At 46.7% G+C, this 19,556-nt stretch overlaps 2 protein-coding genes across 3 annotated transcripts; one reads left to right on the forward strand and one right to left on the reverse strand.

Annotated features, from left to right (window-relative positions):
• The first annotated feature begins 588 nt into the window (after positions 1 to 588).
• On the forward strand, positions 589 to 9,864 carry pcyt1aa (phosphate cytidylyltransferase 1A, choline a). Of its 2 annotated transcripts, none has more exons than XM_060059548.1 (9): positions 589 to 1,008; positions 2,259 to 2,391; positions 3,313 to 3,409; positions 3,882 to 3,998; positions 4,627 to 4,778; positions 5,222 to 5,300; positions 5,606 to 5,748; positions 6,103 to 6,291; positions 7,073 to 9,864. In XM_060059548.1, exons 2-9 carry the CDS (start codon positions 2,269 to 2,271, stop codon positions 7,289 to 7,291), a joined length of 1,119 nt encoding a protein of 372 aa, XP_059915531.1. In that variant the 5' UTR covers positions 589 to 1,008; positions 2,259 to 2,268; the 3' UTR covers positions 7,292 to 9,864. The 2 variants fall into 2 exon arrangements, with proteins under 2 accessions (XP_059915531.1, XP_059915530.1); XM_060059547.1 differs by having other exon boundaries at positions 590 to 1,004.
• On the reverse strand, positions 9,374 to 19,185 carry LOC132463404 (AP-2 complex subunit mu-A). The gene is made up of 12 exons (XM_060059550.1): positions 18,992 to 19,185; positions 17,680 to 17,801; positions 14,442 to 14,707; positions 14,144 to 14,226; positions 13,948 to 13,953; positions 13,644 to 13,779; positions 13,192 to 13,336; positions 12,181 to 12,306; positions 11,729 to 11,864; positions 10,818 to 10,915; positions 10,626 to 10,737; positions 9,374 to 10,518 (listed from the first exon to the last, which is right to left on the reverse strand). Exons 2-12 carry the CDS (start codon positions 17,751 to 17,753, stop codon positions 10,384 to 10,386), a joined length of 1,317 nt encoding a protein of 438 aa, XP_059915533.1. The 5' UTR covers positions 17,754 to 17,801; positions 18,992 to 19,185; the 3' UTR covers positions 9,374 to 10,383.
• Positions 19,186 to 19,556: the final 371 nt, after the last annotated feature.

Consider the following 19,556-nt stretch of genomic DNA (forward strand, 5'->3'; position numbering starts at 1 on the left):
ATATATAATAAAATATTTCTTTATATGTGTACTTATAATTTGTGGGATATATTTTGGCATAGAGAATCGTCAGACACCGGGCGACACTATATAAAGGTCCGACGGAAATGAACAACATTTTCTGTAACAACTTCTGGTCAACTGCAGTTTTGCTTTCAAAGTAAAATTACAGACTTCGATTACTTTCAATAAAATTATCAGGAATGTCAAAATGTCCAGCTCAACAGAAATTAATCCGTTTTAAACAGCGCCAACGATGAGCCAAAACAGAACTTGATCTTAACGCTTCAGGTTTATCTTCCTTTTTTTTTTTTGTTGCTGTTTTTAATAATCCTAGAACCTGGTGGTATATATACCATAAAACGTGCAGCCTTACATTGTTAAATTAGTAGCCTATAATAGATCTATCTTACTTAGTCAATGAACAATTGCATTGTTTAACAGCACACTAAAACGTCGGAATTAAATTGATAAGAATTCCCTAATTATGTTTTTAACCATTTCTCCGTGAACATTGAAAAACGGGGACGCTGTCTTGACGGTTAGAATTTTAATTACTTTTACTCTGAAGGAAACGGAACTTCTGCATTGGGAGTGTGCAGACGTCTTGACGTCGCGTTTATATTTGTAGTTCCTACACTGCTGACCTGTCACCATTAAGTCTACTAAAAGCTGTCACTCGGACTACGGATCGGCTTTTAATTAAAAAAAAAACGTGACTATCTGTCTGCCTTTTCATCAGTGTGACGACTGCTCCGCTCGTGCTGGCCAACGAGGAACCAGGCACTGGACAAAAGGACTAAAGGTTGTGCTACTGAGTTAAGTTAGCTAGCCAACTAGCTACAGCTAGAAGCTAGTCAGTCTGACGACTAGCTAAGTAACACTGCTAGCCAGCAGCGTTAGCAAGTTACCCTGTCAACTACCCTCCTAGCCTGCCAGCTGTCCTCCCAGGCCAGGAAGAGTCCACTCCTCCGTTATAGACTTCGGGACGAAACACGGAAACGGTAGGTGAGATGTGGCATCGTTTTTAGGAACAAATTGTCCTTGCTAACTAGAGAGAAGAAAAGTGCTTTTTAATTAATTGGAACTGTAACAGTAGTTGACAGCTCAACTCCTCCTGTGGGCTACTAATAATGGTTTGACATTAGCCATAGCAAAGCTATGCTTTGCAGTACAGTATAGCAATATGCTGGCTGTGGCCATGGGAGATTTGCCTGATGGGCGTTAAGTTCATATTACCTGATCATGTAGGATTACTGTCTAGGCTCAGTGACAGATATGCATCTGAACAAAGAAATCCTGTGAACGGCCGATGTCATTTAAGGTTTGAGTATGGTTGTAGTGTCAACCCAGCTCACAATTTCAATAATTGCAAAAGGTCACGATTAAACACTAATCACTTGAATCATTTCATATTGACACCCCGACCAAGACCAACTGGCCAAGGGTAGGGGCTTCCCTGTTGTGCAACCGCTCGTTGAGGTTGCTGTCATTAACAGACCTCTCTGCATGGATACTATTTATTGAAGTGCCCCTGCCTGCCCTTTCACTTAGTCTTGCATTCACTTTTAATAGTTCATGCCTCGGTAGCAGACGGGAATGCATGTGTCCTGTTTAACCAAGGGTGTTGCTACTTTTAAAACATGCAGGGCAGTGGCTCATGAGTAGAAAAACAGAACAGCATTCCTGGTGCCTTAGCTGTGCCAGGTCAGTGAATGACAATTGAATGACATTAAAGGAATAAGGCTGGGTCAATATATACAAATCATTGTGAACATAGGTGTATGCCTTTTCTTTGTGGAAGGTGGTTGGCTGTTGTGTTTGCTCCCTGGGAGTGGGAACAAGGCCAGGTGGCTGTTGCATAACGGATTCAAATGAAGTCCGGGCATTGTGAAAGTACACCATCTCCTGCTGGAGTACAGACCCATGCTAATCCCAGCCAGACTCCTTTCCATGGTCCTAAACAGACCACTTAGGATGACTCTCTTTGAGGACTTAAAAATGAACAATAACTATGCTAACACTGTTCTGACTGGCAAGTCTCCCAGCTGAGAGTTTCTGCTCATTAATGACCAGTTTCGTGGTGTCAAATATTAAATGGAAACCATGTTTCGTTGCTGTTGCAGGCTGTGCTTGCCGGAACTATTGCCCTCTAATCGTGTACACACTTTGGGTTGTGAAATGGCACGGCTACTCTGTTGGCTCTTGCAGTGCTTGTGTGGTGGTGACCTTTTGTTGACTTTGCCCCTCTGCTGCAGTCCCAGGAGGATGGAGAGCCAGGGGTCCAGTGAGGTGCTGGTGTCCAGCAGAAAGAGGAGGAGAGAGAGGGAGAGCTCCTACTGTGAGTCCGAGGACTCGGAGAAGCCTGGAAAAGTCCCCAGATGCACTGTGGTGAGTCAAGGGAGAGGGACTCATGTTACGGCCGTCACTGAAGAGCCCGTTTGTCCTCCACTCCTCTGAATAGGCCGTAGTGTGTGTGTGTGTGTGTGTGTGTGTGTAGTTTGCATGTATGTGTGTGTGTGTGTGTGTGTGTGTGTGTGTGAATGTATTTGCGTGCATATTTCTGTGTTGCATTCTAACATTAAGGATAAAGCAGCCCATTCATATTGAAACATATGACACTCATTCATATTGCACAATCTCTAAACTCCTGAACTTTGCTTCAGTGATGCTGGATGTCCTTCTGTGCCTTCCTGTTGTGCTTCCCTGTTAGCAGACACTATATCATGTTACAATCTTACAGCAGTGCAGTGTGAAACAGGCCCATGCTCTGACACTAGAAAGTTAAAGGTCCCAGTACGCAGCAGGAGACATAACCTGTTTTAACACGCCAGCATTTGAGGTTGTGATTAGGCAAATGTTGAGTCCTAGACTGTTAATGATGGGAGAGTGGGACAGAGGGCGAAAGAGCATGTCATGCGGGTGACTTGTCTCACACTTTTTCATCATCCTGAGAGATAGGCAAGTGAGAAAGGTCAAGTGACTTTTCTACATGGCTTCCCTACCTGCTACCTCCATCTGTTAGTATCCGTCATTTTTTTATCTGACGTATCTTCGTCTTATCCTTCCTCCTTTCACTACCTCGTCCTCTCTTTGCATAAGGAGTTTGGTGGTGTGACATTAAATCATTGGCACCCCTACTTTATTGGATGAGCAAAGACATGCTCGGGTTCAACTTCCAGGGTCCAAAGTTATCCCCTGCCAAGGTTTGAACCCTGATTAGACCAAGTGGGGGTTGTGGACCCCTAGCGTTCCCCAAGCCCCAAACGGCATTCATTTCATCACGTCAATACATGTCTCTTGGGTCCACAGGGGCTGAAGCAGCCGGCTCCGTTTGCAGATGAGCTTGTGCCCACTAAAACGCCTTACCTCCGAGTGAACATGGAGACGGCAAAGAGAGGCACCCCCCGTGAGTCTACGTCTCTCCCCTGCCCCGCCCACCCTCTTCTGAACACATGGGCTCTGAATGTTTGTTATGGCCTCCTGTAATCCCTTTGTGCCTCCTGGGACTTTACTGACTGTGATGCTGTTGCCCTGTGCTCATTCCTTTCCCTCCTCACATCACTGCTCATCCTCACATATTGACATGCACTGAATGTTTACACATTTAAACCCGCACATTGTAACTTTTCTACTGCAGCCATTTACTCCATTCAGAGGTACCTGAATGATAACAATTCTCAAGAATAAAACAGGACTTTCCCCCAAAACAATCCACGGAGGGAAGTCTTAGCTATAAATCTTAATTATGGTCTCCTATTGCGAGTTTTGCTGCAACTCAAGCAACCACCTAAGCTACTAGAGGTAACTAACTGGGGAAACTTGCATAGATAAATTTGACTTTGTATTGTATTGATTGCTGATTGGTTCTGTCCTTGCAGCTGATAGGCCGGTGCGGGTCTATGCAGATGGCATCTTTGACGTCTTCCACTCTGGTCACGCCAGAGCGCTCATGCAGGCCAAATGCCTGTTCCCCAACACACACCTCATCGTCGGTGGTAGGTTCCTGAGATCGTCAATCGAACTGAAACCGACTAAATGTTCCGCCCTGCTTCTCAAGGGGGAAGGGGAGACGTTTGAGACAACACGCCCGCCTCCAGCTCAGAGTGGGCTCATTAATGACCTGGAAGGAATGGTTCAATAGTGGATCACTTTGTGGCATCAACCGTCATTATTAACTCTAGGTACTCTTTATCCAATATCATTGGAGATTGTCTGAAACAATATGATTACATAGATGATGAAAAGGTGGGGGGGTCTTCTGGGGAAGGGGGGGCTTTAACAGTGAATGTGAAGCCTGCTGTGCTGCAGCTGAAGTAACACTTTGACCGCTTCTCTGTTGACCCTGAATGCTGCAACGCAACTATCGGTGCTAATAACACTAGTAAAAGTAGTAATAGAAATAGGAAACAATGAATTGCTAGAATAAGCAATGATGAATAGGATACTCGTAGTTCAAATACGATTAATACTAGAAGTGGGACAACGACACTCGGGGACGATAACCAACGGTACCGTTGATGAGCTAGCGTAAGCGCTAACGCTAAAGCTAGCTCATCAACGGTACCGTTGTTGAGCTAGCATTAGCGTTAACGCTCCCCCCCCCCCCCCCCCCCCGGTCCGCAGTGTGCAGCGACGACCTGACCCACCAGTTCAAGGGCTTCACGGTGATGAACGAGGACGAGCGCTACGACGCCATCAGCCACTGCCGCTACGTGGACGAGGTGGTGCGCAACGCCCCCTGGAGCATCTCGCCCGAGTACCTGGCCAAGCACCGGGTAAGGGCGGGGCGGACGGGGGGGGTCTAAGGCGGGTCTGCAGGGAGGGGTCCAGGGTGGTCCCGTGATGTTAGGGCGTCCAAGGCGGCAGCTATGGTGATAGTAAGGCAACAGCAACATGGTCATGCTTCTGAGAAATAAGCTGTCTGTAGGGAACCACGAAACCAAAACGATGCAGGAGATGTGTTGGTGTTAATCATGCCTCCGATGTTAATCATGCCTCCGGTTCCTCTGTTATCTGGTGTTTGGAAAGTTTGACCTTTCCCCTTTTTTGCTTTCCCATTCCTTTACACCCGATAGAAGCAGCTCATATGGCATCCCATTTAGTTTCCTCCTTTCCTACTGTCCGACTTATGCCACCACTGTTGCGTCTCCAAAGTGTTTGGCGTACAGTGAGTGGGTCGTCGGGTGTGTTTGGTGACTCGACCCGTTGCTCCCTACAGATTGACTTTGTGGCCCATGACGACATCCCCTACTCCTCGGCAGGCAGCGATGATGTCTACAAGCACATTAAGGAGGCTGGTGAGAACCACAGCTGTCTCTGCATCACAGGACAGGACATGACATGACATGACTGTGTGTCCCAAGGCAAAGCCCTGACTGGGCTGTATCCAGGACGATGCACTGGCTTAAGATTCCCTTATGAAATCAAGCATCTTGAAATGGATCATTATAAAGCATGTTCCCCGTAACCAGTCGGAGCATGTTGAGTCAGGTCCCATGCAGCTCGCAAGCTGTGCAAGACAAACAGGAAAGTAACACGCATCACTGTGTTTCTTTTGGCTTCGCCCCACTGACCTTTACTCTCGCCCCCCCACCCTGTGCAGGCATGTTCGCCCCCACCCAGCGCACCGAGGGGATCTCCACCTCCGACATCATCACGCGCATCGTGCGTGACTACGACGTGTACGTGAGACGCAACCTGCAGCGGGGCTACACCGCCAAGGAGCTCAACGTCAGCTTCATCAACGTAAGCACACTGGCACACTACACATCATCATCATCATCATCATCATCATGGGCTTTATTATACACTACCTCAAACCATTCCTGGAAAAGGGAAGAGGAAGCAATTGTAAGGGGGAAGTAACAACCAAAAGTGTTGGCTGTGATCTATAGCCATACTGGGTTCATAGCCGTAACCTGTGAATGTTTTTCTTCTCAATACTGTTTCTCCACAAAATGCTACCGTTCTCCCATTGCAGTGTAGACAGTCCGTGACCAACTACAATATCAAACAGCAAAGTCACGTTCCATCTCTAACCCTCCCTCCCTCTCTCTCCCCCCTCCCTCTCCTCCTCTTCCTCCCCCCCCCCCCCTGCAGGAGAAGAAGTACCACCTACAGGAGCGTGTGGACAAGGTGAAGCGGAAGGTGCGCGACGTGGAGGAGAAGAGCAAGGAGTTTGTCCAGAAGGTGGAGGAGAAGAGCATCGACCTCATCCAGAAGTGGGAGGAGAAGTCCAGGGAGTTCATCGGCAACTTCCTGCAGATGTTCGGCCCCGAGGGAGCTCTGGTGAGAACGGCGCCGTGAGAGGTCACTCTAGGGTTCAGCGCGACGTGCCTGAAGACGCTTAAAGCCCGGACTCTGAACGGTGGAGTCCCACACACACTCACAGTGATAGAGTTATACGTCAAAAGAATCTTCCGTAGCCACAGAGAATGCAGATCGGCCACTGAAGTACTTCCGAGAATTCGGATTAGCCACTGAAGTACCACAGAGAATGCAGATTGGCCTGCCGAGGTCAGCCTGTCACTGTGACCTGGGCTGGCTGATAAGAAGCCTCAGAGGTTTAAGATGTTCTTCTGATGGTGGGTTATCGGCATTGCTGTGTCTCTGGAACAGAATATAAAAAAACATATACAGAAATACATGCATTCAACTTTCTCCTCGCTAAGAATCACAATTTTTTTCCCCCTAGAATCTGGTCTCTTATGATAACTTGTATCCGCAGTCACTCCCTCTGGTTTCTGTTGTCAGATTCCACACAGAAATGTGACGCCTAAATGTTCAACTGCGGTTGGTTAAATTAGTGTTTAAATAATATCTCATCTGGCCAAAAGAGCAATATAATTCTTCTAAATCCACAACGTGGGGGCCAAACACCTTGCACCCCCCTCCAAAGTCACAGGGCCTAAAAAAGGATAGGTCATGTTTAAAAATAGGAACGTGAAATAGAAAATCTGAAAGTCACTCAGAACCCTTCCAACAACCATCCACGCGTGCGTCTTGTACTTCTCTACCTTCAGAAGCCCCCCCCCCCCATGAATACTTTGCATTGCCCCCACCCCTGCAGAAGCACATGCTGAAGGAGGGCAAGGGCCGCATGCTGCAGGCCATCAGCCCCCGCCAGAGCCCCAACAGCAGCCCCGCCCGCGAGGAGGAACGCTCCCCCTCCCCCACCTTCCGCCTGCCCTTCTTCAACAAGACGTCCCCCCCGCCCTCGCCGCCACACCACAGCGCCGCCCGCAGTTACCCCATCAGCGAGGACGACGACGAAGACGACGAAGACTAGGGCGCGAGCGTCTGAAGGATGTCTAGAAGATGTGTTGTTCCGACGGGAAGAGGGGCTTGTGTGCGGGCGTCTGCACAGCTCTGTCTTAGCATACCAGTAGCAGCGGTCGGTCTCTCTTTATTATCGTTAGCTCTTCCTTTTGATCCCCACTTGTTACAACGGTTTTTGTTTATTCTCTCACAATGTCGGTTGCACGTTGACCGCTCACTGTATTCAGCCACTTGTGCAGCACTTCTTCTCCTTCTTTCTTTGCCCGTCAATTTCTAAGCGTGTTCCTTTTCAATGTGATCAAGGTCAGTTTTAAAATGCAATATCTGGTACCCTTTTGCTACTCGGAGGCAGTCATCCTCTTTTCTGTCCTTTAGTCCCTTTGGATTTTTTTTGTTTATATTTTTAGTTACTGTCACTTAATGAATATGTACACCTTGTTCTTCACCTTGGTTTCCAATGGTTATGAAGAGCTTCTCAGTATTTCTATGTGGTTGTTTGGCTAGCATTGCTGCACGGTGGGTGGAATCACTACGGTGTCGGGTTTGATTGGAAGAATAGGTTTGCCCTACAACACTACATAACATAATCCAGTTGTTAAAAGGTGAAGGGCTTGTTATCTGCGTACACTAACTGAAACTAATCCAATCAGCGTTCTTTGTTCGTTCTTCATCCAACATGTATGTTTATATGATCTGAGAAAATTCGGCCTATTGCTTATTTTTCAGTCTTTTTTTTTAATTAGGGAAAGAGAAATGTTTTTTCAAAGCCCCTTTCCCCCCCTTCTAAAAAAGGTGTGAGCATGCATGGGCCGTGCACAGTTCTGTGTGCATGTGCATGTTATGTTTGAGTGTGCATTTAACTGCAAAGCTCTTAGGTGGGCATGTTTTAACCTGTTGTCCCAGTGTGTTGACCCCTCTGTCCACTGACACGATCTGGCTGTGCTCAGTGTTGGATAATAAATCAATAACTGATTTAAAATCAATAACCTGTTGCGGGTTGCACCGCTGTTCTTTCTGTGGAGGAGTTTAAGGATCTCGTTCTTTTGAGATGAATCTTGAAACAACATTGAGCACAAATATCGTAATCAGTTGATTTTTATAGTTCGCTGTCTGCTTTTTGTGGATGAAAGAGAACCCAAGGCACCCTAGAAACTGATTTCAATGAAGTCATCAGATGTTAACAAGGCTCCAGGGTTTTGTTTAACCAGCTTGATGCAGATCACAGCCATCCTTTATTCAAAGGTTGAATTCAATTATGGATTCCGTTTTGGGATACCAAATACAATACCCAGTTTCAGATACTACAACTGGGTATTGAACATGTAAGATTTGCATGTTACACATAATTCTCAATTCAGAATATTAGGAACAGTACATAATTGAATGTGTCCCAAAACTTCAAGCTATTCACAAAAAAATATGGCGACATCCTTACATTTTGAACGTGAAGACATTGCCCACAATGAGCATTATATTTATCGATGTTTATATAATTCTCCATTTGTGGAGTTGGATCCAACTTGTGTCAAGTATCGTCATTTTTAAGGTGAGCATGAGTTGTTCTGTACCCTTGATAAACTGAAGCCATCAAAGCCATTTCTTTCAAATTGTTTCACAGCCTTGCCCAAAACTGACCACCTGCATATTTTACTGTTGTAAAGCAATAGCGCTGCTTTGGTTATTCTAACAGGCTAGAGGAACAAGTACTAGTGTGATGAATCCACTGATGTCTTTTGGGAATCTGTACATTGGAATTGTTCTGGGGGTTACCAGAAAGTGTACATGGGTTAGTGAAAAGCCAGTACTACAAAGACAAAAATGTACAATTCTAACACTCTTACTGCCATTATTTTTGTTGTTCTGATTGTGCAGAAAGTTAAAAATATATATAAAAATGTTGACCAAAGAAATTGTCATTTTATCTATCCTTGGTGGGCAATTGTGGTTCATAAAGTTATGTTTACTAATGCTACATTGTAGTTCAGTTTCCTGTATTCTAACAGCTATCAATTGCATTAACCATGAAAGAAAGTTGACATCCATAGCTTTTATAGCACCACACTCAAGCATGAGTCCAATAAACACTGCAATATAGTGCGTGATGTTTGGACACATGGTCAATTTTTATTGGACACAGCGGTCACCAGAGCTACAAACATGAAAAAGCCGACAGACAAAGGTGACCACTAGTAGGAGACAAAATCACATCTGCTCACAGGACCCACTCGTCTGGCCCCCACATATTTAATCATTTACAATTAAGTCATGTTAGTTCAATCCAGAGAAAAAAAAAGCGCAAAGCTGAGATGAAACAGCAGAAAAAAGCTGTAGTTGGAGGTTTGAGCAAGAGCTCATTAGTGGTGTAAAACTGTCAACTGAAGGGAAGTCTTAAGTAAAAGGAAAGGTAGCAAGATGGGGTGCACTTTATACAAAGTACACTCATTTGGTCATTCCTAGCTGCTGAGACCATGTTAGTACACCAGCAAAGCAGCGATTAGTTTGAAAATTACTCCCAGTACAATTTCCCTATTTATTTTTTTGCATTGAATGGCAGATAAGGGCAACACACCGGGAAGTCGAGGACTTAGTATATCAAAAGCATCCTCGGTCCCTCCCAGCACGTCAGGTATCACAAAGCTAAGCCCCTTGGTCTGACGACTGCAGTGTCTACATATAAAACAATCAAAGGTATTAACGTGTACTGGATACTTGAGGATCTAAAAACAGGACGTTTCCCTTTTAAACTAACTATAGCGCAGATAGTAGCACAGTAACATTAAGGACTAGAGACCAGAAGCCCCTCCTCTCCCCCGTCCCCTTCCTCCAGACCACCAGGTCCATTATGTTAACCTGTTCACTCCCCACTAACAAGTTAGACGATAACAACTTCACATTTTGCATATATCTGTGCCTTATGTCATGTTTATTTATTTTTCTCCAAATTCTAACACCAATTTCATTCTTATTAAGGGTTGGGGAGAAGAAGGATTGAGGCAGAGAGGGTATGATTCCAGAGAGCGAGGAGAAGAGGATAAAGAAGGGGGGGAAGGGAGAGGAAGACCTGCTGCTATTCTGGGGGGGGAGCCTGGGAGGGGCTAAACATTAGCAGCGCGTCTCGTAGATCCCTGAGCGGCCGATGTAGCGCACCCATTTGATGACGTCGTGGTCACTGTAGTTCAGCTTGGACTCGAACACCTTCAGGTAGCGCACCTTCAGCCCCGACGGAGCGAAGGGGACCTGGAGACCAAGCACACGGGACACGTTAATGCATGATGGGAGTTGTAGTCCACAATCTTTGTCGAGACTTAAACGGAGACTTCAGGGAAGTAAGCGTGTGTCCCGACCTCGAAGTTCATGGAGATGGGGGGCCGGGCCCATTTCTTCTTGTCATTGGTGGGCAGCAGCTCAATCTCAGCACTGATCTGGGACTCCTTCATCCCCGCCATGCGCTTGATCCTAGAAGAGACGATCAAGCAATGAGCAACGAAAATCAAGAGGATTTCTGCAGTTGAGACAGAGAACGCAGTACGACTTACTTCCACACGATGGCGTTCTCGCTGGCCTTGTACTTGGCCTTTCCCTTCATACAGATCACCTGCACACCGCTGGTGTTCAGGGGGGTGGGGATGCGTACCTGCAGCGCACACACACACACACACACACACACACACACACACACACACACACACACACACACACACACACACACACACACACACACACACACACACACACACACACACACACACACACACACACACACACACACACACACACACGTTAAGGGCCTCTGATGACGATCGCATAATGTGAGCAGTGGACCCCAGGGGAGGAACTAAAACTTTAATTGCCTTTTAGGTTAGGCTATTGGATAGGGCACTTTGTAATTTGACAATCGTGCAGAATTATTGACCCAACAGCATGGTGCTGCTGCCCGACAGTTGCCTTGGCAACTCGTCTCCTCGGCAGGTGTACGTCGTCAGCCACTTTGGAGTAGTGGCTGTAGCATTATGCTGCTGTACAGTCCTCCTTCAGTGTGGATGTTGGGACGTTGTCAATCTTTTGGACTCTTCAATTATATATCCAGCTTCAAAACTGCATAACATAAAATGACTACAAACTGTTGCACTAACAGTATTTTTGCAATGGCTGGCTCACGGAACTCATTTATTCAAGTACACGTACGCACACCGTCCTCCCTCACTACCCATCCTCCATGGATCAATACACAAATTACAGAATAATAAAATCCCATACACATCTTCGTTTCAAAGAAGCAAGCTACACCCCTGCCCATTTGACGTGACCGAAACCTCCATGTTCAAAATATAGAGTACAGAGACTACGGACTGATAGCAGACATCTTCCCACCAAAAGCACCACCAAATAAATCAAAGACTGAAGCTCATTGTCGAGCTCAAGGCCGCCTGGTTGCGGGGGGGCTCACCTCGATCTTCTGGGCCAGCAGCGAGGGCTTGAAGTTGGACTTGATGACCACCTTGACCTCCAGCTTGGTGCGGCCCACCTCCCGCACCAGGGGGATGACGCGGAACGGCAGGATGATGTCCTTAGTGGTGCGGTACCTGGCAGCGCACCACAACAACACACCATGTGAACGTCCACACGGGGTCTGCTACGATAGCGCGCCAACCTGCGTTAACCAAGCGATGGCTGGGAAGAAGGAGTTCTACCACAACGGTCGGGACCGCTAACCGACAGTACGTTTCAGACGCCGTCGTCAGACTTGGGGGGGGGGGGGGGGTCAGTTAGAACCTGTGGAGCGGTTTGACTCGCTAGGGCCCCGGGAACCCGAGAATGATAAGGGGCCGAGTCGGCGGTGGAGAGCAGGAGAACCAAGCGAGTTCAGAAGACGGCCAACCAGCGACCGGGGCCACTCACCTCATGAGCTCGTACTCGCCGTCGGGGGGGATGAAGCTAATGCTGCGCTCAGAGTCAAACTTGCTGAGCCGCACGCACTGGTGGAAGGTGCAGTCGTCGATGGCTATGGACTGCTTCCCACTGCTGCTGCAGGAGGAGAGGACCGCATGGAGGGGGGGGGGGGGGGGGGGGGGAGGAGAGACAAAGGATAGAATATGAGAACATTTGGATGGTTCGATTTACACAATATCCACAGAAACGATACTCGCAGTGTAACAGATCAATACAAATACAACGATCACATCACAACAATATTTTCTGGCTCTATCACACACATAGACAGTAGTGTGCGTGTAAAGAAACACAACCCAAAACTGGTAGTACAAGGACACAAACCCAAACTACTTTGACAGAAAGGAGCTCTTGTTAGATGTTTGGGTGAAGGGGTTAAGTGTGGACAGAGGGAAGGGTTGTGGGGGCTATGAAACAAACCATCACTACTGAGGGGGCGGCATGGACACTACAGTGAAGACACAATGAGGCGTGTTTGACTGATGTTGCACTGGTGAAACAAAACGGCCCGTCAAACGGTCCCAAAGCACCAACAATGAGGACCTCTCTGCAGATGCGTGCGTGTTTGTGCGTGTGCGTGCGTGTTAGGGCAGAGGGTCACTTATTAGTACAATACCTTCCTCCCCCTAAATCACTGAGGGGCGGCACACAGAGAAAGAGAGAGAACAGATGCATCCGCAGGGAGAAGGAGGGAAAAATAAAATAGTTCAAGTTATCCAGAAGGCCAACAGTGAGTACAGACAGGAAGAGAGGTGGATGAAGGACAGCATGGCGTCTTAGATACAACCATACACCCTCTGCTGCCCTCAAATCAAGACTAACATATACATGTCTATTAGTTTGAAACAAGGGACCGATGTAAACATTTCCTCAAATGTAAAGTTCAAAATGTCCAATCAAAAAGGAGTTTGATCATTGGTCTGTGAGCCCCCTAAGCCCCGCCCCCCCTGCCCCACTCACCTCTTCACGGCCTCGTCGGTCGCGCCTCCCTTGCCCGCCTTGTCGATGACAATCTTGTCGTTCATGCCGAACTTGCACTCTGGCATGCCGCTCAGGTAGCTCTTCATCACCACCCGCCCTGACACGTGGGCGCTGAGCACCTGGCCTGGGAGGTTAGATACAGATAGTGAGCAATGGGTTTCATCCAGTATCTAGCTGCTAGTTCTCGCTATGCTTGAGCGCCTTTACCCATCATGGCAAAAAATAGCAAAACACAGCCCAAAACTTGGAGCAACAACTATACGGAAAGTCCCTGAAATCATGCGGCCAGCTTACCAAACCCCACAATAATTATAAATAAAAAAGGGAAAATATTTCAAGTGACAGTGCCTTGCAGGTCAGTGACTGTGGGATACACCAGCGTGTAACACATGATGTACTATCTTTATGTCCATGCGTGTAGCCCCACTGACCCTGCGGGGACATCAGCAGGTTGACGCTCTCCAGGACGTCGAGGAAGAGCTCGTTGCGGCGATACTTGATGCCTTCGCGCCGCCAGCCGATCTGGCCCGTCACCTGGCTGGTGATCTGAGACTGCTCCTCCTTTGTCTGGAGGAGGCGTAGCGGGGTGGGACAGCAACAGGGGGAGAGGGGCAACAACAATGGACTTATGAAACATGTACAACGCTTCTTCTCGCAGGCTTGCTCAGGAATAAAAGGGCTGTAGCAAGATGGAGTGTGTGTGTGTGTGTGTGTGTAATTGTGTGTTGCAATTACCTGATGCTGTGTTTGGTGTGATGGATATAGGCAGCAACGGTAATGAGAGGAAGGGGTGTGTGGTTCAGGAAAAGAAGGGAGGAAGGAAGAGAAGTACGGCTTTTAGTTACAAACAGTCATCAAAGTCAACAATATCTTCTATTGTAATTAAATGCGTGTCTCCGTGTTTGTGTTTGTGGAGGAGCAGCAGCCTGACCTGTCCCTTGATGCCCTGCTGGGTGATGAATGTTTTCAGCGCGCCGGTCTCAGAGTTCTGTGGATAGCCAAAGTCCAGGATCTCTGTATGCACACAAGTACAGAAAAACACACAGCACCGAGCCAGATACCAGGGCATTAGACATGAGGGAAGCTGAAGGTTTAGGAGATTGACGCATTGGGCTGAAAAAAACAATAAAACATAAATGCAGATAGTTCAATAAATGAATCCATCCGGATTAGAAAGTGACCCATATCCTGTAGACTCATCCTCCTCTATAGCCCCTGGTGCTGCTCACCGTCCAGCAGCTCGTAGATGAGCACAAAGTTGTTCTTGATGTTCTCCTCGCTGATCTTGCCGAAGTAGGCGGACATGACATCGCACATCTTGTACAGGAACTCGAACACCATGGCGGCGTTGACGTTCTGCTTGGTGACGGCCGCCAGCCAGATGTTGGAGCGCTTGACGTGGAAGAAGCTGGTGCGGGCGATGTTGGTGACCGGCGAGCGCACCTGCTGCCGGGCGTGGATCACGTTCACGCGGAACGCGTCCACCGCGTTGCGCCTGGGGGGGGGGGGGGGGACATGTAGGAAGATGAAGACCTTATACCTCTGAAGGAGAGTAAGGATGGTAATCACTTGATAATCACCCCATAGCAGTGTAGAACACTATCAAAGCATCAATGGAGGATTTATATATGGGGGCCGCCAACCAAAGTCTTGATCATAGATATCCACTCGTTACTGCAAAGTAAGGAATGAAAAGCTTGCAGCTTGCACGACACCTCATTGGTTGGTTTCATCAGATCGTCCTACGCAGATTAAGTACTCCCTGCTCTGAGAAAAAGCATCCAGGTTTTGGGTCAATGCTTATCAGTGACTAGTGGAGAGAGAAGATACCTTTCGTCTGATATTCTGCAGAGGTCTTCGTAAACCAACACAATAATACAACAACCATTACACTTCTCAGCCATCATAAATCAGTTGTGGGCAGCAGCAGAAGCACAAACACTGCACAATGACTTGGAGAAGTCATTGTACAGTGAGACAATGGGGGGGGCAAGGGTAGGTCGAGGAAGCATGTCATGTCTGATTAACATTTAGTAATCACAGGGTTCTCCCTCTGAGGCCCTTTAGAACCAGACGGGGCAAACTTTCCCAAGAGTGCAGTAAAGCTGGAGGGGATTAACCAACCCACTCTGTTCAAATTCCAAACCCAGGCCAACTCTTGTGTGTATGCGTATTATTTAAACAGAGGGACTTCACTGTTTTCGTTTACACAACACACAAAAAAATCGACAGAAAACATGTATTTAAGGATGACTGCTTAATCCAAAGTCTGAGCGCTCTAACCGAGCTACATGTATATTGGCTCTAAACTCTGCAGTGCGGTAAAGTGATGAGGTGATGTCATGATTAATTATAAAGCCATGACCCTATTCTTTACTTTGTGAACAAACTAATAACTCACCATAATTATTCTCGTCTATTTGCATGTTAAAACAGGCCTCAAAAACATGGGTTTGTCTTTGGGAGCTGCCAAATCCCAGGCTTAGCAGGAGGAGGTAGAGGTAGTAATGGGGCCCTAACACACACGATGACTCCCATGTCACAAGCAATCATTCCCCAGTTCAGGTTAGGAAATGCAGGGACTGTATTGCTCCATTGAATAAACAGATGAGTATGAGTTAATCCTTCACGCTACCACTGTATCGAGCACTCCATAAGACACTTCTATATTAAGCCAACCTCAATGCTGTAAAGAGATTCCATCGATTTATTTATTTTTTACTTTTTAAGTAAAGAACCAAAGTCCAGAGTTATTTATTCCTGGTGACAAAACAGTGGTCCACAACATACCACCCTACAAGAGTGAAGATTGACCAACACTGAGCACCCTTAAGGAAACCAGCCGATCTCATGCTCGGGTAACATGCTAAAGTCAAGTTTATGGGCAACAATGCTACGGGCTAGCTTATTAGCTTCTTTAGACATCAATTGACGGACTCCTATACCCCTTTTACACTGAAGCAAGGACACGGTACAGAGTTCTCTTTTGGTGCACTAGATCCACCTGTGCTAGCCGACCTGGGGCTGTGACCCTGGTGGAGACACTTTCCAGTTTTGCCAAAAAAGGGGAGGATTTAAGTTATTGTACGCGGCTTAATGTAGGGGAATGCCATTGGTTAAATACTGGAGGTGGGGCTTTGGACTTTGACTGCAGCAGTTGTCTTGACTTGGGCCGATATATACAAAGGTGCCATGGAGATGGCCGACTGATCAACAACTTATTTGCTGCTTTTCAATAATGAACAACGTGCCAATAATGGATATTTGCAAGATTCAGTACCGAGAGAAATTCTGAAAATAAAAGACACATTCCTGGCAGTTAATACAGAAAGGTCTGGGTACAAAGTACAATATGTTTTTGTGACCACACTTTAACCTGATCACAGCAGGCGACAGAGGTCTTCAGTATGAAAGGGGTACAAGTTGGCTACTCTTAATCCGGTTAACTATTGGCCACACACCAGGAAGTTGATGTGAGGTCAAAGGGCATGCTTTTTGGGGAATGAAGGGAGGGGTCCAGCTGTATGGTTGCCATGGTAAAAGAGGAAGTCATGCTTGGGCATCTCTTACCTATTCCTACCGGTGCAAGATGGAGAGATAAAGTGTATGTGTGTGTGGGGGGAGGCAACAGTGGTGGCAAAAACAGATAGAAGAAAGAAGGATGTAAAGGAGAGACATAAATGCACAAGACAGACAGTGCTGTGCATCATGTGAAAACACAGAGGTGAAGAGCCTGGTTTCAAGATGGCAGACAGCTGACCAGCCACTGCTTATCTCCAGTCAGACAGGAGAGATGTCAGCAGCACTTTATACCTGTGTAACATGAACGCCACCTGTGATGCTCACAGTGCAATGTCATGTATAATTGAGGCAATGCTGCTCTCTGTAAAATGGACGATTGCAACATATTAAATCCTAACCAGAGGCCATGGCAACACAAGTATGCCCCTTATCACAACAGGAAATGATGAATGCAAAAGGCTTCCCTGTTATTCACTCACCATTCTTCCGTCTAGCATGTCAAGCATGCAAAACGGGGCAGAGTAATTGTTGTAATAAAACATACAATTTCAGTTGGCCTTTTATCTTGGAATAGATTACGTCCAGCTTCGATTTTGGGCCTGTTGAGTAGTTAATACTAACAAAGGACCACCGTTTCCACTTGGTGCATTTGTTTTGTTTTCAACCCCACTATCCCCGAGTGAATTGGTTGGATTTCATTTTTCATAATAATTTTAAATCAGGCTATGTGAAGAGTGTGTGTCAATTTGAAAACCATTAGAATATCGAGAACATCTACTGGCAAACTTTCAACAATTCAGTTCCACCTTCCAAGCGGTCGATTCACAGGTGAACAGTAGTGTTTTTTTTTTAGAAACGTTGGCCTTCTACATGCTTTTGACACCTGCTGGTTACACATAATGACAGCGTCAAACACTGACACCGCTACCTTCCCATTGGACGTACCCTATGTCATCGCGGTACACTCGGGAGATAAGGACCTCCCCCTTATGGTTGTAGATGAACAGTCCTCCAATCATTGTGGCTGCTCTTTACTCCCAAATGCCCATGGTGAACTCAAACACCACCTGAGGAAAGAGAGAGAGAGAGAGAGAGACAGATAAGAGGGAGACATGGAGACAGAGGAAAGGGGTTGATTGTAATGAGGAAACAGCGACAGGAAACTGCATTTTCTAGTGAAAGCCGGGAACAGTGCAAGGGGTGACCCACATTACAGGGGGACGTTTGTCTGCTTGCTTCCGCTCGTGCACACAGACACTGCTTCATTTCCAATGAATACACCCCGCAGCTGGGCCTTGGGGGTGTAAAGTCAGTGTTGTGTGTGACACACATATTGGTTCAGATAATACCTAAATATATATATATATATATATATATATATATGGATGCAAGGACACACATTCTTACATGGCTGTACACAACCGTCACACAATGTAGCTTTTCCTTGAAAGGAAGATTAAGGCTGGATTAGCACACACACCGCCTCAAGCTTTTAGGTAGCCAACTAGAAACAGAATATCCATTATTGGCCAGAGGGAGCCATTAGGTCCAATGTGTAGTGCAAAGCATCGAATTTCCTAGCAATTAGACATACAGACACCAGGAAAATGTACCGCACTAGTAAATACATTTCTATGAAATAGCTGAAGCTTCCTGCAAATAGTAGGCAGGTTGTACCCATTCAGAAAATACTTGTTGAAGACAAGTGCTGAAGAGGTGCATGTCTTGAAATGATTGCGCGTGCCCGGCTGCTGTTCGTTTCGGCACGCTAGATAACGGAGGGTCACAGGAAACTTAAACGTATTTTCTCTAACGTCTCCCGGCGTCAGAGTCCTGCCGGAGACACGGTAGTGAGGGCGCTGCCCTAAGCGGGTTTAATCGCCCTAATATCGGCCCAAGTCAAGATGTCTGCTTTCCTCGAACTCACTCTCTGAAGGTCCATATATATTGTGTTTGTTGTCCGTTATGTCTCTGCAATGTGTGCGTGTTCGACTCGTCTCTTAGGTTTACACATTCATAAGTGAAGACAATGTTGGGCATGGACGTCCACCACAAATGAAAGAGATGGGAGTTGGGCATAGCTTCCCGAGATAACCCGAGCTAACGTAGCTTAGCAAGCGAGCTACTTGGCCAAGCGACAGATACCCATGCTAACGTTAGCTCCGCTGCCCAGCTGAACAATGTTACACACTATGAAAGCCAAGTTACACAAAAGCAAAAACTACCATAACTATCTTCTGGGTTACGGACGGCTTACCCTGAATCGCTCTAACCCGCCACCGGCGCTTGTCCCCTTCTCACCGCCGATGTTTATTCTAGGTTTGAATAGCCTTCTGGTTCACACACCCGCTAATTCCGCTCCTCCGTCTCTCCCCCTCCTCCTCGGCTTGGTGTCAGCTGACCGCCCGCTGACTGACGCGCTAACGTCCTGGGCAGAGGAAAAGGCGCGGCTGAGCCAATGTTCAAGCCGCGCCCAGACCTTTATAGATATAGAGGAGTTGGAAATTCGTTTGTTTGCTCCCAGAGTTTATGTTTTGGATTTTTATTGTTAATTCTGCACCTCGTTTATCTTTGCTTGGTTGCAAGGGTTACACAATGTATACCCTACAATGAAAGTTAAATGTATCTACAATAACATTACACATTTCAATGTTAGGGGTTCATTCATGATACAATGTATGGGCGGATTGACCTACTTATTTACTACCAGCCGTCTGTAGTAGCCTAAACATACACACATCTGCGGGACAGATTGCAAAAACCTCCACATTCCTCTTCCTGGACTGCATGGAATGTGTTTTAAGGTGAAAAAATAACCAATC

The sequence above is a fragment of the Gadus macrocephalus genome, chromosome 8 (genome assembly GCF_031168955.1).
Source record: "Gadus macrocephalus chromosome 8, ASM3116895v1".
In the NCBI taxonomy this organism is placed as follows: Eukaryota; Metazoa; Chordata; class Actinopteri; order Gadiformes; family Gadidae; genus Gadus; species Gadus macrocephalus.

Coding starts and splice junctions, on each gene's coding strand:
- pcyt1aa (XM_060059548.1), top strand. CDS start 2,269: ATGGAGAGCCAGGGGTCCAGTGAGGTGCTGGTGTCCAGCAGAAAGAGG. Junction 5,301..5,605: donor CAAGCACATTAAGGAGGCTG/GTGAGAACCACA, acceptor CACCCTGTGCAG/GCATGTTCGCCCCCACCCAG. Junction 6,292..7,072: donor TCGGCCCCGAGGGAGCTCTG/GTGAGAACGGCG, acceptor CCACCCCTGCAG/AAGCACATGCTGAAGGAGGG.
- LOC132463404 (XM_060059550.1), bottom strand. CDS start 17,753: ATGATTGGAGGACTGTTCATCTACAACCATAAGGGGGAGGTCCTTATC. Junction 14,708..17,679: donor GTGTACCGCGATGACATAGG/GTACGTCCAATG, acceptor CCCCCCCCCCAG/GCGCAACGCGGTGGACGCGT. Junction 10,519..10,625: donor CCATCTCCATGAACTTCGAG/GTCGGGACACAC, acceptor CTTGGTCTCCAG/GTCCCCTTCGCTCCGTCGGG.